The sequence below is a fragment of the Zalophus californianus genome, chromosome 6, assembly GCF_009762305.2.
Source record: "Zalophus californianus isolate mZalCal1 chromosome 6, mZalCal1.pri.v2, whole genome shotgun sequence".
NCBI lineage: Eukaryota > Metazoa > Chordata > Mammalia > Carnivora > Otariidae > Zalophus > Zalophus californianus.
In genome coordinates, this window is record NC_045600.1 from 11,949,291 (window position 1) to 11,961,809 (window position 12,519).

At 40.1% G+C, this 12,519-nt stretch overlaps 1 protein-coding gene across 12 annotated transcripts in view; it reads left to right on the top strand.

Moving 5' to 3' along the window:
• The window catches only part of ATXN3 (ataxin 3), a 34,778-nt gene that overhangs the window by 2,828 nt on the left and 19,431 nt on the right, over positions 1-12,519 (top strand). For 5 of the 12 annotated variants that reach the window (XR_003515722.2, XR_003515720.1, XR_003515721.1 and 2 more), the window contains exons 2-5: positions 4,986-5,150; positions 5,633-5,677; positions 7,986-8,071; positions 8,490-8,556. Coding sequence is in view for 5 of the 12 variants with exons in the window: in XM_027570478.2 (XP_027426279.1) it covers positions 4,986-5,150; positions 5,633-5,677; positions 7,986-8,071; positions 8,490-8,556 (363 nt within the window). In the remaining 7 variants the exon portion in view is untranslated. Of the gene's footprint in view, positions 1-4,985; positions 5,151-5,629; positions 5,678-7,985; positions 8,072-8,489; positions 8,557-12,519 lie in introns of those variants that run through there. The other 7 variants (XM_027570480.2, XM_027570479.1, XM_027570482.1 and 4 more) reach the window with 5 other exon arrangements.

Genomic DNA, 12,519 nt, shown 5'->3' on the forward strand with positions numbered 1-12,519 from the left:
AGCCAGAGAACCAGCTTTGGTTCTAAGGAAGCTGTGTATGGAGAGATACCTACCTACAACAGGCCTTGCAACTACTTCCTCTTGGGATGTTGGGTTTCCCCGTTCTTAGAGTTATCACTTTGAGTGCCCTTTTTTAAGTTAGAATGTAAACTTAACAGTTGTTTGGTGATCTGTCCCCAGTGCCTAAGATAGTGCCTGGCACATAGTAATTGCTCAATAAATATTTTATTGAATTGAGAGTTTCTTGAGCTTCTAAGATGTGTATGGTGCTATTTATTAAAGTAAATAATTTTTCTGTAAATATTTTAGGCTTTGCAGGTAATATATGGTCTCTCATGTATTCTTGTTTGTATGTGTGTATGGGTGTGTTACCCAACCATCTAAAATCATAAAAACCAGGGCGCCTGGGTAGCTCAGTCAGTTGAGCATCTCGCTCTTGGTTTCAGCTCAGGTCAGGATCTCAGGGGTTGTGGGGTCCAGCTGCGCATGGGGCTTCATACTGAGCATGGAGTCTGCTTCAGGTTCTTTCTGCCTCTCCTCCCACCCCTCCTCCCCTCTTACATGCGTGCTTGCTCTCTCTAAAATAAATAAAAACATCTTTAAAAAATAAAATCATAAAAACCATTCTTAGCTACTGGAGCAGGTTGTATTTGGCGTATAGGCTAGAGTTTGCCAACCCCTAACTTAAATCCTAATACTAAATGGCCACTAACTGCTGGGTGTTTTGTTTTTTGTTTTGGTTCTGGTATCTGCTTTTTGTCATTTTTGTTACCATTTCTGTTGCTGCCTGCTCTTGGTACAGTCACTGTGCTATCTCAATTGGTATTTTTTTTTTTAAGATTTTATTTATTTATTTGACAGAGACACAGCAAGAGAGGGAACACAAGCAGGGGGAGTGGGAGAGGGAGAAGCCGGCTTCCCGCTGAGCAGGGAGCCCGATGTGGGGCTCCATCCCAGGCCCTGGGGATCATGACCTGAGCCGAAGGCAGACGCTTAACGACTGAGCCACCCAGGCGCCCCATCAATTGGTATTTTTAATGTAATATGCACTGAGAATGATAATCAGACTTGTTGGGATTGTGTTTAAAATTAATGGAAAAAGATGCTGAGCTTTGACTGTGATATTCACTTTGTCCTTTGGTGACTGTTGGTTTCTAATTGTCTTTAGGATATTTGAGGTTTAGGAATAACCAAATTCCAAATGAGTGCCCTGAGGAAGTAGTAATGTCACAGACATGAAACTTCTGCCTGGCTTTGAATCCCAGCTCTGCCATTTACTACCCATATGATCTTGGGCAAGTTACTTATTCTGTCTCTCTGCTCCAGTTTCCTGCTCTGTGGTGTGAGGATAATAAAGTGTCTACCTCGGTTTTAAGCACTTGGAATGCTTCCTGGCCAGCAATATAGACATGCTGGTTATTGTTATTCAGATGTGTTTGCTGAACCTCATAATAGGGGGTGAGACCTTATCATCACTGAGATGAGATGAGGATCTGCTAGGTTGATTGTGTGGTCCTTTAGGTTAGACCATTTCTGAGCACACACTCTTAGGTTTATGCCTGGTTTCCGTTGTAACCTGTTGTAATCAGTAGTATTTCTGGGAATTTGAACTAGTTGCAGGTTGGTCCTAAAGACTTTGGGGACAGTGAGGGAATGATGTGGTTACAGTTACCATTTGTGGTTTTATAAAATATCTTGGTAGGGGCACCTGGGTGGCCCAGTTGGTTAAGCGTCTGCCTTCGGCTCAGGTCATCATCTCAGGGTCCTGGGATCGAGCCCTGCGTGGGGCTCCCTGCTTGGCAGGGAGTCTGCTTCTCCCTCTGCCTCTGCCCTGTGCTTTCTCTCTCTCTCTCAAATAAATAAAGAAAAGCTTTATAAAAGTAAAATAAAATATCTTGGTAAAGCTGAACCTACAGTTTGTTCATCCTCTGATCCCAACACAATAAGTCTGGGCCTGAAATCATGGAATTTCAATACTGCTGAAATTTGACTATGGCATAGATAAACGTCTATCCAACTTTGGTTAAAGCTCCGTGAGAAAGAGGAGGGTGGGGATAAGTTGGGTGCAGGGAATGCATAATCTTAGGTGGGGCCCTTGTACAAATTTTTTTGGTTCATATAGAATTTGATTCATCTTGTGACTTTAAAAAATGATTTTAAATTTGGACTGAACAATTTGTTCTTTTCTTCCATTAAGTCATATTAGAAGTACAGAACTTGATATTTCCTATAGCAGTACAGTTTTACTTAGACAAGGTTTGATTTTAAGTGCTCATTTTTTTTGTATTTCAAAGCTTTTTTATAGAGACTTTCTTCAGAGTTTTTTATAGAGAGAATTTTTAAACAAATAGTTGGATTCACAATTTCAATCTATGTATTAAATGTGAGTAGTTTGAGAGTACCAAGTTGAGGCATGTAGCCTGACAGCCAGACAGAAAATTTGCATTAGAATTGTTACCAGAAAATCCAGTGTCTGGTCACCATAGTTGGTAGCTCTTGATAATGTGAAATAGCTAAGAGGTCTTTTTGTTGTTATTTGAATTTTTTTACGTGTAACAGTCACATGTTAGGGGCACACAGATCATCAGAGTACAGCTCAGTGGGGTCTCACAAAGTGAACACACATGTGTAAATAATTCTTAGATCAGGTAACAAAACATTTACCTGCATTCTATAAGCTCCCCTTAGGCCCTCTTCCAGACACTCTCTTCCGTACCTTCACCCCTGCAAGGGTAATCACTATCCTGAATTCTAACATCGGAGTTTAGTTTTGCCTGTTTTTGAGCTTTTGTAAATAGAATCATATAATGTGTACTCTCTTGAGTCTGTCTCTCTCTTTTTTTTTTAAGATTTTATTTATTTACAGAGAGCGAGCGGGGGGGGGGCAGAGGGAGAGGGAGAGAGAATCTCAAGCAGACTCTGCTGAGCGTGGAGGCCAGTGTAGGGCTCGATCCCATGACCCTGAGATCATGACCTGAGCTGAAATCAAGAGTCGGACACTTAACCAACTGAGCCACCCAGGTGCCCCCTGAGTTTGTCTTCTTTAATGTTGATTCATCCATATTGTTGCAGATAGTTGTAGTTAATTCATTCTCATTGTCATATAGCATTCCCTTGTGAATATAACACAGTTTACCTAGTCTACTGTGATGGGCATCTGGGTGATTTAGGTTGGGAACATTATGAACAGTGCTTCTGTGAACATTTTTATAGATGTCTTTTGATGAATGTATGATGACTTTTCTGTTGTTGGCATTATGCGCCTAGTAGTGGAATTGCTAGATCATAGGGTTGGTATATGTTAAGCTTTAGTAGATACTCCAAAGAATTTTCCAGAGTGGTTGTACTAATTTACATGACTACAAGTAGTATACGGTAGTTTTAATGTCTCTAAACTCTAACACTTTAGCCATTTTGCAGAGTGTGTAGGAATAACATATTGTGGTTTTAATATATCATTCCCTGATGGTTAATGAAGTGGAGCATCTTTTTGTGTTTTTTAGCCATTTGACTATCTTCTTGTGAATACTTGTTTGTCTTGCCCATTTTTCAGGAGGATATTAGTAGGATGTCTGTGTGTCCCTTCAGTTCACATTGTATTGTTCAGAGGGAGTTGCTTTCTGGCAGTGGGAATACAGTAGAAGGAAAAAAGATAGAGACAAGTTCTCTCTCACTATGTGGCTGTGACTTGAGGGAGAGATTGTGTCTTCAGCTTCAGGCTACTTATTCTGTACCAAAATGTGAAGATGAGCTTATCTCAGTCCCCTGTCTCACACTCAGACTCAGTGCTCCCTTCCTATTTGTTGTGTACATATACCCTGTATCATTTTCAGAAGCTGAATTTTGTTGCTAGAAAATTAATTCATCAGGAAAAATATGTGTCTTGCCAGGTATTGCTCTTTGGGGTCACCGTCAGTTGAGTAACATAGCTCAGAACAAATTGCACAAGGTAAGACAGGCTGGATTGAGGCATGGAAACTGGGGGAAAGGAGAACTTAGAGGGCCAGGGTTAGCAGAAGAAAAGTGTTCTCATCTTCTGCCATCATCCTGCAGAGGGGTCTGTGTTCACAGGAAGGGAGCTCATCTGCCAGTGAATCTCCCTTTTTATAAGGCAGGCGTGGGAAAGGGGCATTGTTGTGGGGAGCAGGGTGATAGGCAGACTGCTCAGTGCCAGGCAGCTTGGATTTAGATTTGGGGTACCAGTTGTGTGAGAGCCAGCTGCCCAGCACTTGAAAACCCTGGGGCCCATGGGAAATTGTACTCCCTCCACCCCCCACATAGGAAGCTAGTGATTCAGTGATCCCATGGTTGCTCGGATGCAGCTCTCCTTGCTGGCTTGTCTGGAAATGAGCTCCAGGGGTGGTTTTTGGAAGTTTTCTCATTGTACTGTACTACATACACATTTTGTGCTGAGTTTCCGGAAGAGAACCTTGGCTTTCTTAGCTCCAAGTCTTCATTAACGTCAAATGGGATCTTTCTTACCTGTATCTGTTCTTGAGATTCTTTTGTTCATTGATTTCAAATTCCTTGAGTAAGCATTTAGATTGAGTAGATTGTCTTGTTAAAAGAATACAAATGCTCTAGGGGTTAAAATTTCCATTTCAGCATTTTTAATTTGCCATGGAACCTCCAAAGATGTATGTATTTTAGGTACTGAAAATGAGAAGTGCTAATGTTTTTTATAGAGTAGTTTCTAGTAAAGTGTGAAATTTGGCTTATCTGATAGAAAATGATATTTGTTTAATATAAATCATTCTTAAGCTTTTGATCATAGAACTAAATAATTGTAGTTCCATTAGTGGTAAAATTATAAAATAAGTGTTAACAAATAAAAACTCACGCACTTACGTTAATCATGCTTATCTAAAACCAAAAAGGTTCCGTTTGGCTGCATTAAGTTAATGATTAAATTCCTCTTTAGAGGAAGCTACTGTACAAATCCATTTAACGAGTCACATTTGAATTTTTTCTTTTGGAAATATTAGCAAGAAGGCTCACTTTGTGCTCAACATTGCTTGAATAATCTATTGCAAGGAGAATATTTTAGCCCTGTGGAATTATCTTCAATTGCACATCAGCTAGATGAAGAGGAAAGGATGAGAATGGCAGAAGGAGGAGTTACTAGTGAAGACTATCGCACATTTTTACAGGTACTGATTTTAAACTCACTAAATCATGGTTTGTTTTTTTTTTAAGATTTTATTTATTTATTTGAGAGAGCGAGAATGAGAGAGAGAGAGAGCACATGAGAGGCGGGAGGGTCCGAGGGCTCAGCAGGGAGCCCGATGCGGGACTCGATCCCGGGACTCCAGGATCATGACCTGAGCCGAAGGCAGTCGCTTAACCAGCTGAGCCACCCAGGCGCCCTAAATGTTTTTTTTTAAATGTGGGTACTGTTTAAAAAATGAATAAATGAATAAATGAATGAATGAATGAATGAATGTGGGTACTGTTTAGATAAAGGATGCACCATTCTTCCTATGGGGCTCTGACTTGCTAATTATAACTGTGCTCTTGACTGTATAAATGGGAACGCACAAGATGTTATTTTAAATATGCACACTAATGACAGTTTTTATCCTTTTCTCCCCACCCTCAACTCCCGCCTCAACTACCTATCTAAATTAAACAGCAGCCTTCTGGAAATATGGATGACAGTGGTTTTTTCTCTATTCAAGTAAGTAGTCACAAGCGTGTACTAAGGATTATGTCCCAGGCACTGTTCAAGCTGAGGGTATGATTGGTGTGAATATCTTTTCACAGCCTTTCATGGTCCTGTAATGGTACGACTTTCAGAAATTCCTCCAATAGATAGTGTCAAGGAGGATAAGATTATTAAAAAAATAAAAATGAGCTATAGAGCACAAGGAAAAAAACTGAAAAAAAGGATAAGATTATACTCTAGAGTACTAGATTTTTGTAGAGATAAACATGAAAATTAGGATAGTAGAACCTTCATTTTATTTTATTTTATTTTATTTTATTATGATTTTTTTTTAAGTAGGCTCCACGCCCAGCCTGGATCCCAACATGAGGCTTGAACTCACAACCCTGAGATCAAGACCTGAGTTGAGATCAAGAGTCAGACACTTAACCGACTGAGCCACCCAAGCGCCCCAGAACCTTCATTTTTTTTTTTTTTTTTTAAAGATTTTATTTATTCATCTGAGACGCAGAGATACAGAGAGAGAGAGAGAGAGAGAGAGAGCATGAGCCGGGAGAGAGGCAGAGGGAGAGGGAGAAGCAGGCTCCCCGCCGAGCCAGGAGCCCGATGTGGGGCTCGATCCCAGGACCCCGGGATCATGACCTGAGCCGAAGGCAGACGCTTTAACCATCTGAGCCACCCAGGCGCCCCCAGAACCTTCATTTTTAAAGTAGGGCTTTTTGAAAGGAGACTGATTTACATCTGGATGCTGATAACCATAATTCCAATAAGTCACAGTATTTCAAACTTACTACTTGTGTAAATTTGAGAAAATGCAACACCTCACTACCTACCATTTAAATCCACCTATCAGGATTGGATTCCTTTATTATGGTCTAAGGCTTTGGCTTGTTTTCTTTTTTTGAAACTTACATCTCCCCTTGAATTCTGTGGGTAATTGTACATGTACTTGTGAGATCCTTTTATCTGTGGGTCTTTCATTCTGTTTCTGACCCCTGGGAGATGTGTCCAGAGTTCCTTCAGAACCTCTCATGAGGAGCCTGTTTCTACACATGCCTCTGTTGCACTCCCCTGTGCTGTCCTGCTGGACTCCTCACCCAGCGGCATTTCCGCCCAGCACTCCATGGTGGACTGCAGCCCACTGCGGCTGCCGCAGAGCTGGAAGAGGCCGGGCACCCGCCGGTGCCTGTGCATGCAGTGGTGCCCTCGGCACCCACTCACGTGTGCCTACTGCATTGCGTTCCCTCTCCGTGCTGGTACCTGGTTCACTTCCTGCTTTGTTGGCTACCTGGGAGGGCAGAGAGTGAGTGCTCAGAAATCCTTTTGTTTTCTCAGTGTGAAATAATCAGATTTGTTTTCTGTGGGATTTTTTTTTCCCCTACAGATTACAAACCCATGATAATAGAAGCTTAAATTCTGAAAGCTTCCATTTAAATTCCCAGGAAAAACTCCTTTTAATAGACAAAATTTTTGTCACTACTGACATCCCAGATAGTGAGTTGAATATAACTTTTCTAAAACAGGACCTGTAGCAGCCAAGTTATCGTACGTATATATTGGACTAGTTTCCTGTTGTTTTTTAAAAATTATTTATTTATTTATTTATTTGACAGAGAGAGACAGCGAGAGAGGGAACACAAGCAGGGGCAGAGGGAGAGGGAGAAGCAGGCTTCCCGCGGAGCAGGGAGCCCGACGCAGGGCTCGATCCCAGGACCTTGGGATCATGACCTGAGCCGAAAGCAGACGCTTAACAACTGAGCCACCCAGGCGCCCCTATATTGGACTAGCTTTAAGAATAGTACCCATTGAATGGGGCGCCTGGGTGGCTCAGTCGTTAAGTCGTCTGCCTTCAGCTCAGGTCATGGTCCCGGGGTCCTGGGATCGAGCCCCACGTCGGGCTCCCTGCTCTGCGGGAAGCCTGCTTCTCTCTCTCCCTCTCCCACTCCCCCTGCTTGTGTTCCCTCTCTCACTATGTCTCTCTCTGTCAAAAGAAAGAAATAAAATCTAAAAAAAAAAAAAGAATAGTACCCACTGAATAGAATGTACATCTGGATTTTTCAGGCAGTTTTATCTAGGAATTGTGTACTTCTCTGGAACATTCCAGAAATCTAGTGTAAATAGCGCTCTTTTCATGCTTTTTTTTTTATGGATTTAGTGGTGTATCTATATACACAGACTTTTTTAAAAACCATAACCTTCTGGGGAAAATTATATATAAAGTACAATTGCTTATACACCAGACACCAGACATGACTGTACTACTTAAATTTGGAATTGATGGTTTAGCTCATGGAAAGTTGCTATTTTTTTTTTTTAACAGGTTATAAGCAATGCCTTGAAAGTTTGGGGTTTAGAACTAATTCTCTTCAACAGTCCGGAGTATCAGAGGCTCAGGATCGATCCCATGTAAGACTTTTTTTTTTTTTGCTTTTCCTAAATTTAATTTTTAAAATTATAATTTCTTAAAGAAGAAAAGTATATTTTGAATGTTTTTGTTGTGATACTTCCTGTTTCATTCCCTCAGAGTTTCCTATTACATCTTTTGGGGATGTCCGTGAACATCTGCCCACTGAGCCTCCCCCACACCTCAGTGTCCGACAGCACAGCACAGAGCTGATCCTTAAATAACGTGTGATGCCAGCACTTTTGCCTGGCACCACTAATCTGCAGGGAGATTTATACTGTTTTGTAATATCTTAAAAACCAGTGATCCTTAACTATAAGCATAATCCTAATGTTTTTTATAATACTTGCCAGTAGATAAAGTAAATGAATATGAACTCTACTATTTCAACTTGTGTGTGTATTTTTTTTCTTTTTCTAGAAATGAAAGATCATTTATATGCAATTACAAAGAACACTGGTTTACAGTTAGAAAATTAGGGAAACAGGTAATATTTCTCACCTTCCCTGTCTTTTTTCTCATTTTGCACTCCATTTGCCACTAAAATGTAAAGGATCGGTACCTTAAAGATGAAGAAACTTACCAGTAATGTGTGTGTGTGGTACGGTTTTAATCTTGATAGAGATTTGCTGTTTTAAAAGACAGTATCAGTTTCCCTTATAGATTTATTTATAACAACCATACAGAGTTGACTCTTGAACAACATGGGTTTGAACTACATGGGTCCACTTATATGTGGATTTTTTTTTTACAGTACTGTAAATGTATTTTCTGTATGGTTTTCTTAGTAACATTTTCTTTTCTCTGGCTTTATTGTAAAAATAAATATATAAGGGGCACCTGGCTGGTCATAGAGCATACAACTCTTAGTGTCAGAGTTGCGAGTTCAAGCCCCATGTTGGGTGTGGAGCCCACTTAAAAAAAAAAAAAAACAGTATATGATACATTATACAAAATATGTGTTAATCGTTCATGTTAGCAGTAAGGCATCTGGTCACCAGTAGGCTATTAGTAGTTGAGTTTTTTGAGGAGGCAAAAGTTACATGTGGATTTTCAACTGTGGAAAGGGTCAGCACCCCTGATCCCCACATTGTTCAAGGGTCAACTGCATAATTTAACTATATCATAAGAAAAACTTCCTATTTAATACAATACAGATGTGGTTACTTTTAGTGGGTTTTTATGTGATAAAGATGTTTTTCCAGTTAACTGTGACTTTATAGATTTGTGTTTAACGTATAGTAGTGTCATGAAGCCTGAAACAACGTCCAGCATGAGTAAAAGTTTTCAGTCATGTTAGCTTTAGCATATCAAGATTATTCACATGCCAAAATGCCATGTAATACATACATCTATGTAAAGTCATTTCTGGTTTTGGGTTTTTTCCTTTGTTTTTGTTTTTGTTTTTGTTTTGTTTTCAAAAAAGAACACGGAATGTGTCTTGAACAAGCCTTTCTTAAGATCAAGAAATGTACCTAAGATGTCATTTTTGTAAACAATTACCAAAGATCTTTGTATACATGGTGCCACTTTTGAAACAATTATTTAAAGTCCTTTTTATTAGAATTTTGAATTTTCGAAAAAGGGTTATTATAAATGATCTAATAAAAAGAAATGAACTCTTGATTTTTCAATAACATGGATGGATCTAAAAATAATTAAGCTGAGTGAAAGAAGCCAGACACAAAATACTGCATACTGGATGGTTCCATTTACATAAAGGTCTAGAAAATGCAAATTATTGAGACAGAAAGCAGATCAACCAGTGGTTTCCTGGGGATGAGGAAAGCAAGGAGCAGTGAGAGAGGAGGATCATAACGGGTGCCAGAAACTCTCTTGGTTGTGGTGATGGTTTCATGGGTGTATAGATATGTTAAACTTCAAATTGGACATTTTAGATGTGTGCAATTTCTCGCATGTCAGTTACATCCCTGTAAAACTTTTTAAAACTAAAGAGAGCAAAAAAGAAAATGAAATCAAGCGTGAGTGCATTGGATTAAATCAATAAGAGATCATTTGAAAGCAGAAACCCTACTATTATAAGTCAGCCACCTAGAAGCAGCTTCATGTGACATGGTTATTTCTAAAGGTCCCTCCTGAGTTACAAAGAGCAAGGAAGGCAGTGTGGCGTAGTAGAGGCTGACCTGAGTGGGGATCAACTATAAGGAAGGACCAGGGAGGACACTGCCAAGATTATTTAACCTTTGGCTTTTATTTATATTTTTAAAAAAAAATAAGATCAAGTATTCCTTCGTCTGTATAAGGTAATCACTGGATGTTTTTAAGATCTGAAGACTTTGGTCCCAGAAGTTCCTTTATATTGATTTGCATGTAAACTTAACATCATTATTTTGAGAGGTTTTAAAAATTTCAGTTCTTTATTTTTTTAAGATTTTATTTACTTACTTGTCAGAGAAAGAGAGCGAGAGAGCACACAAGCAGGGGGAGCGGCAAGCAGAGGGAGAAGCAGGCTCCCCGCTGAGCAAGGAACCCAGTGTGGAACTCGATCCCAAGACCCTGGGATCATGATCTGAACCAAAGGCAGAGGCTTAACTGACTGAGCCACCCAGACATCCCCAAAATTTTAGTTCTTTAAAATTGAATTTTCAGGGCGCCTGGGTGGCTCAGTTGATCAAATGTCCAAGTCTTGGTTTTGGCTCAAGTCTGATCTCATGGTTTGTGAAATCCAGCCTGCTGAGCAAGGAGCACACTTGAGCATTCTCTCTCCCTCTGCCCCTCCCCCCACTCACACTCTTTCTCTCTCTCTTTCAAATAAATAGACCTTTTTAAAAATATATATAGGGCGCCTGGGTGGCTCAGTTGGTTAAGCGACTGCCGTCGGCTCAGGTCATGATCCTGGAGTCCCAGGATCGAGTCCCGCAGCGGGCTCCCTGCTCAGCGGGGAGTCTGCTTCTCCCTCGGACCCTCCCCCCTCTCATGCGCTCTCTCTCTTTCTCTCTCTCAAATAAATAAATAAATAAAATCTTTAAAAAAATAAAATAAAAATATATATAAATAAATAAAACTGAATTTTTGCATTTTAAATTAGTTTATCTTTGACAAATACAAGAAATGCTATGTTTTGACTTATCTTTGGCTCTAATTTATATTTTTGTTTATAGCTATATTTTTCATTACACACTCTTTTGTATGAGTTCCTTGTATTATGAAAAAGATGACTGGAAAAGTTTTTTTTTCTGTGTATTGTTTTTAATTCCAGTATAGTTAGCATACAGTGTTATATTAGTTTCAGGTGTACAATATAATGATTTAACAAGTCTAAGATTTATTTATTTAGAGAGAGAGCATGAGTTGTGGGGGAGGGTCAGAGGGGGAGGGAGAGAGAATCTTAAGCAGACTCTGAGCTAAGCTCAGAGCCCGACTCAGGGCTTGATCTCTTGACCCTCAGATCATGACCTGTGCCAAAATCAGGAGTCGGAGGCTTAAACGACAGCTCCTCCAAGTGCCCCAAGATTTCATTCTTTTTTATGGCTGAGTGATATTCCTGTGTGTGTGTGTGTGTGTGTGTGTGTGTGTGTGTGTGTGTGTGTGTGTGTGTGTCTTCTATCTTTAGTTATTCATCTGTAGGTAGACACTTGGGCTGCTTCCATAATTTGGCTATTGTAAATAATGCTGCAGTGAACATAGAAGTGCATATATCTTTTCAAAGTAGTGTTTTGGCATTCTTTGGGTAAATACCCAGTAGTGGAATTACTGGATTGTAGGGTAGTTTTATTTTTAATTTTTTGAGGAACCTCCATACTGTTCTCCGCAGTGGCTGCACCAGTTTGCATTCCCACCAGCAGAGCCTGAGGGTTTCTCTTTCGCCACATCCTTGCCAACACTTGTTTCTTGTGTTTTTTATTTTAGCCATTCTGACAGCTGCTGGTAGTTTTGATATGCATTTCTGTGATGATGAGTGATGTTGAGCATCTTTTCATGTGTCTTTTGGCCATCTGCATATTGTCTTTGGAGAAATGAATGACTGGAAAAGCATTATCCCTGTCAAAATCAGGGAAAAGTAATCGGTCATGATGCTGACACTAATTTTTGAAACTTCTGTATCTTGTGGGTTAAATTAGGAGTCCTATGAAGTAGTGACTAAATGACTTTAATTACATGTGATAGTGGCTTAGTGATGTTTGTAAAATCAGTTGGCAATTATAAATTCTCTTCCTGGAATGTCTAGTTTTCTCACAATTGAAATATTTTTATATTTTATTTAAGAGAGTGAGAGGGAGGGAGAGCGTGCACAGGAGCGGGGGCGGGGGGAGGTGCAGAGGGAGAGAGAATCCTTGAGTAGACTCTGCACTGAGCCTGGATCCCAACATGGGGCTCAGTCTCATGACCCTGAGATCATAACCTGAGCTGAAACCAAGAGTTGGACACTTAACCGACTGAGCCACCCAGGCACCACTGAAATCTTTTGACCAAAATTAATCAGCAGTGG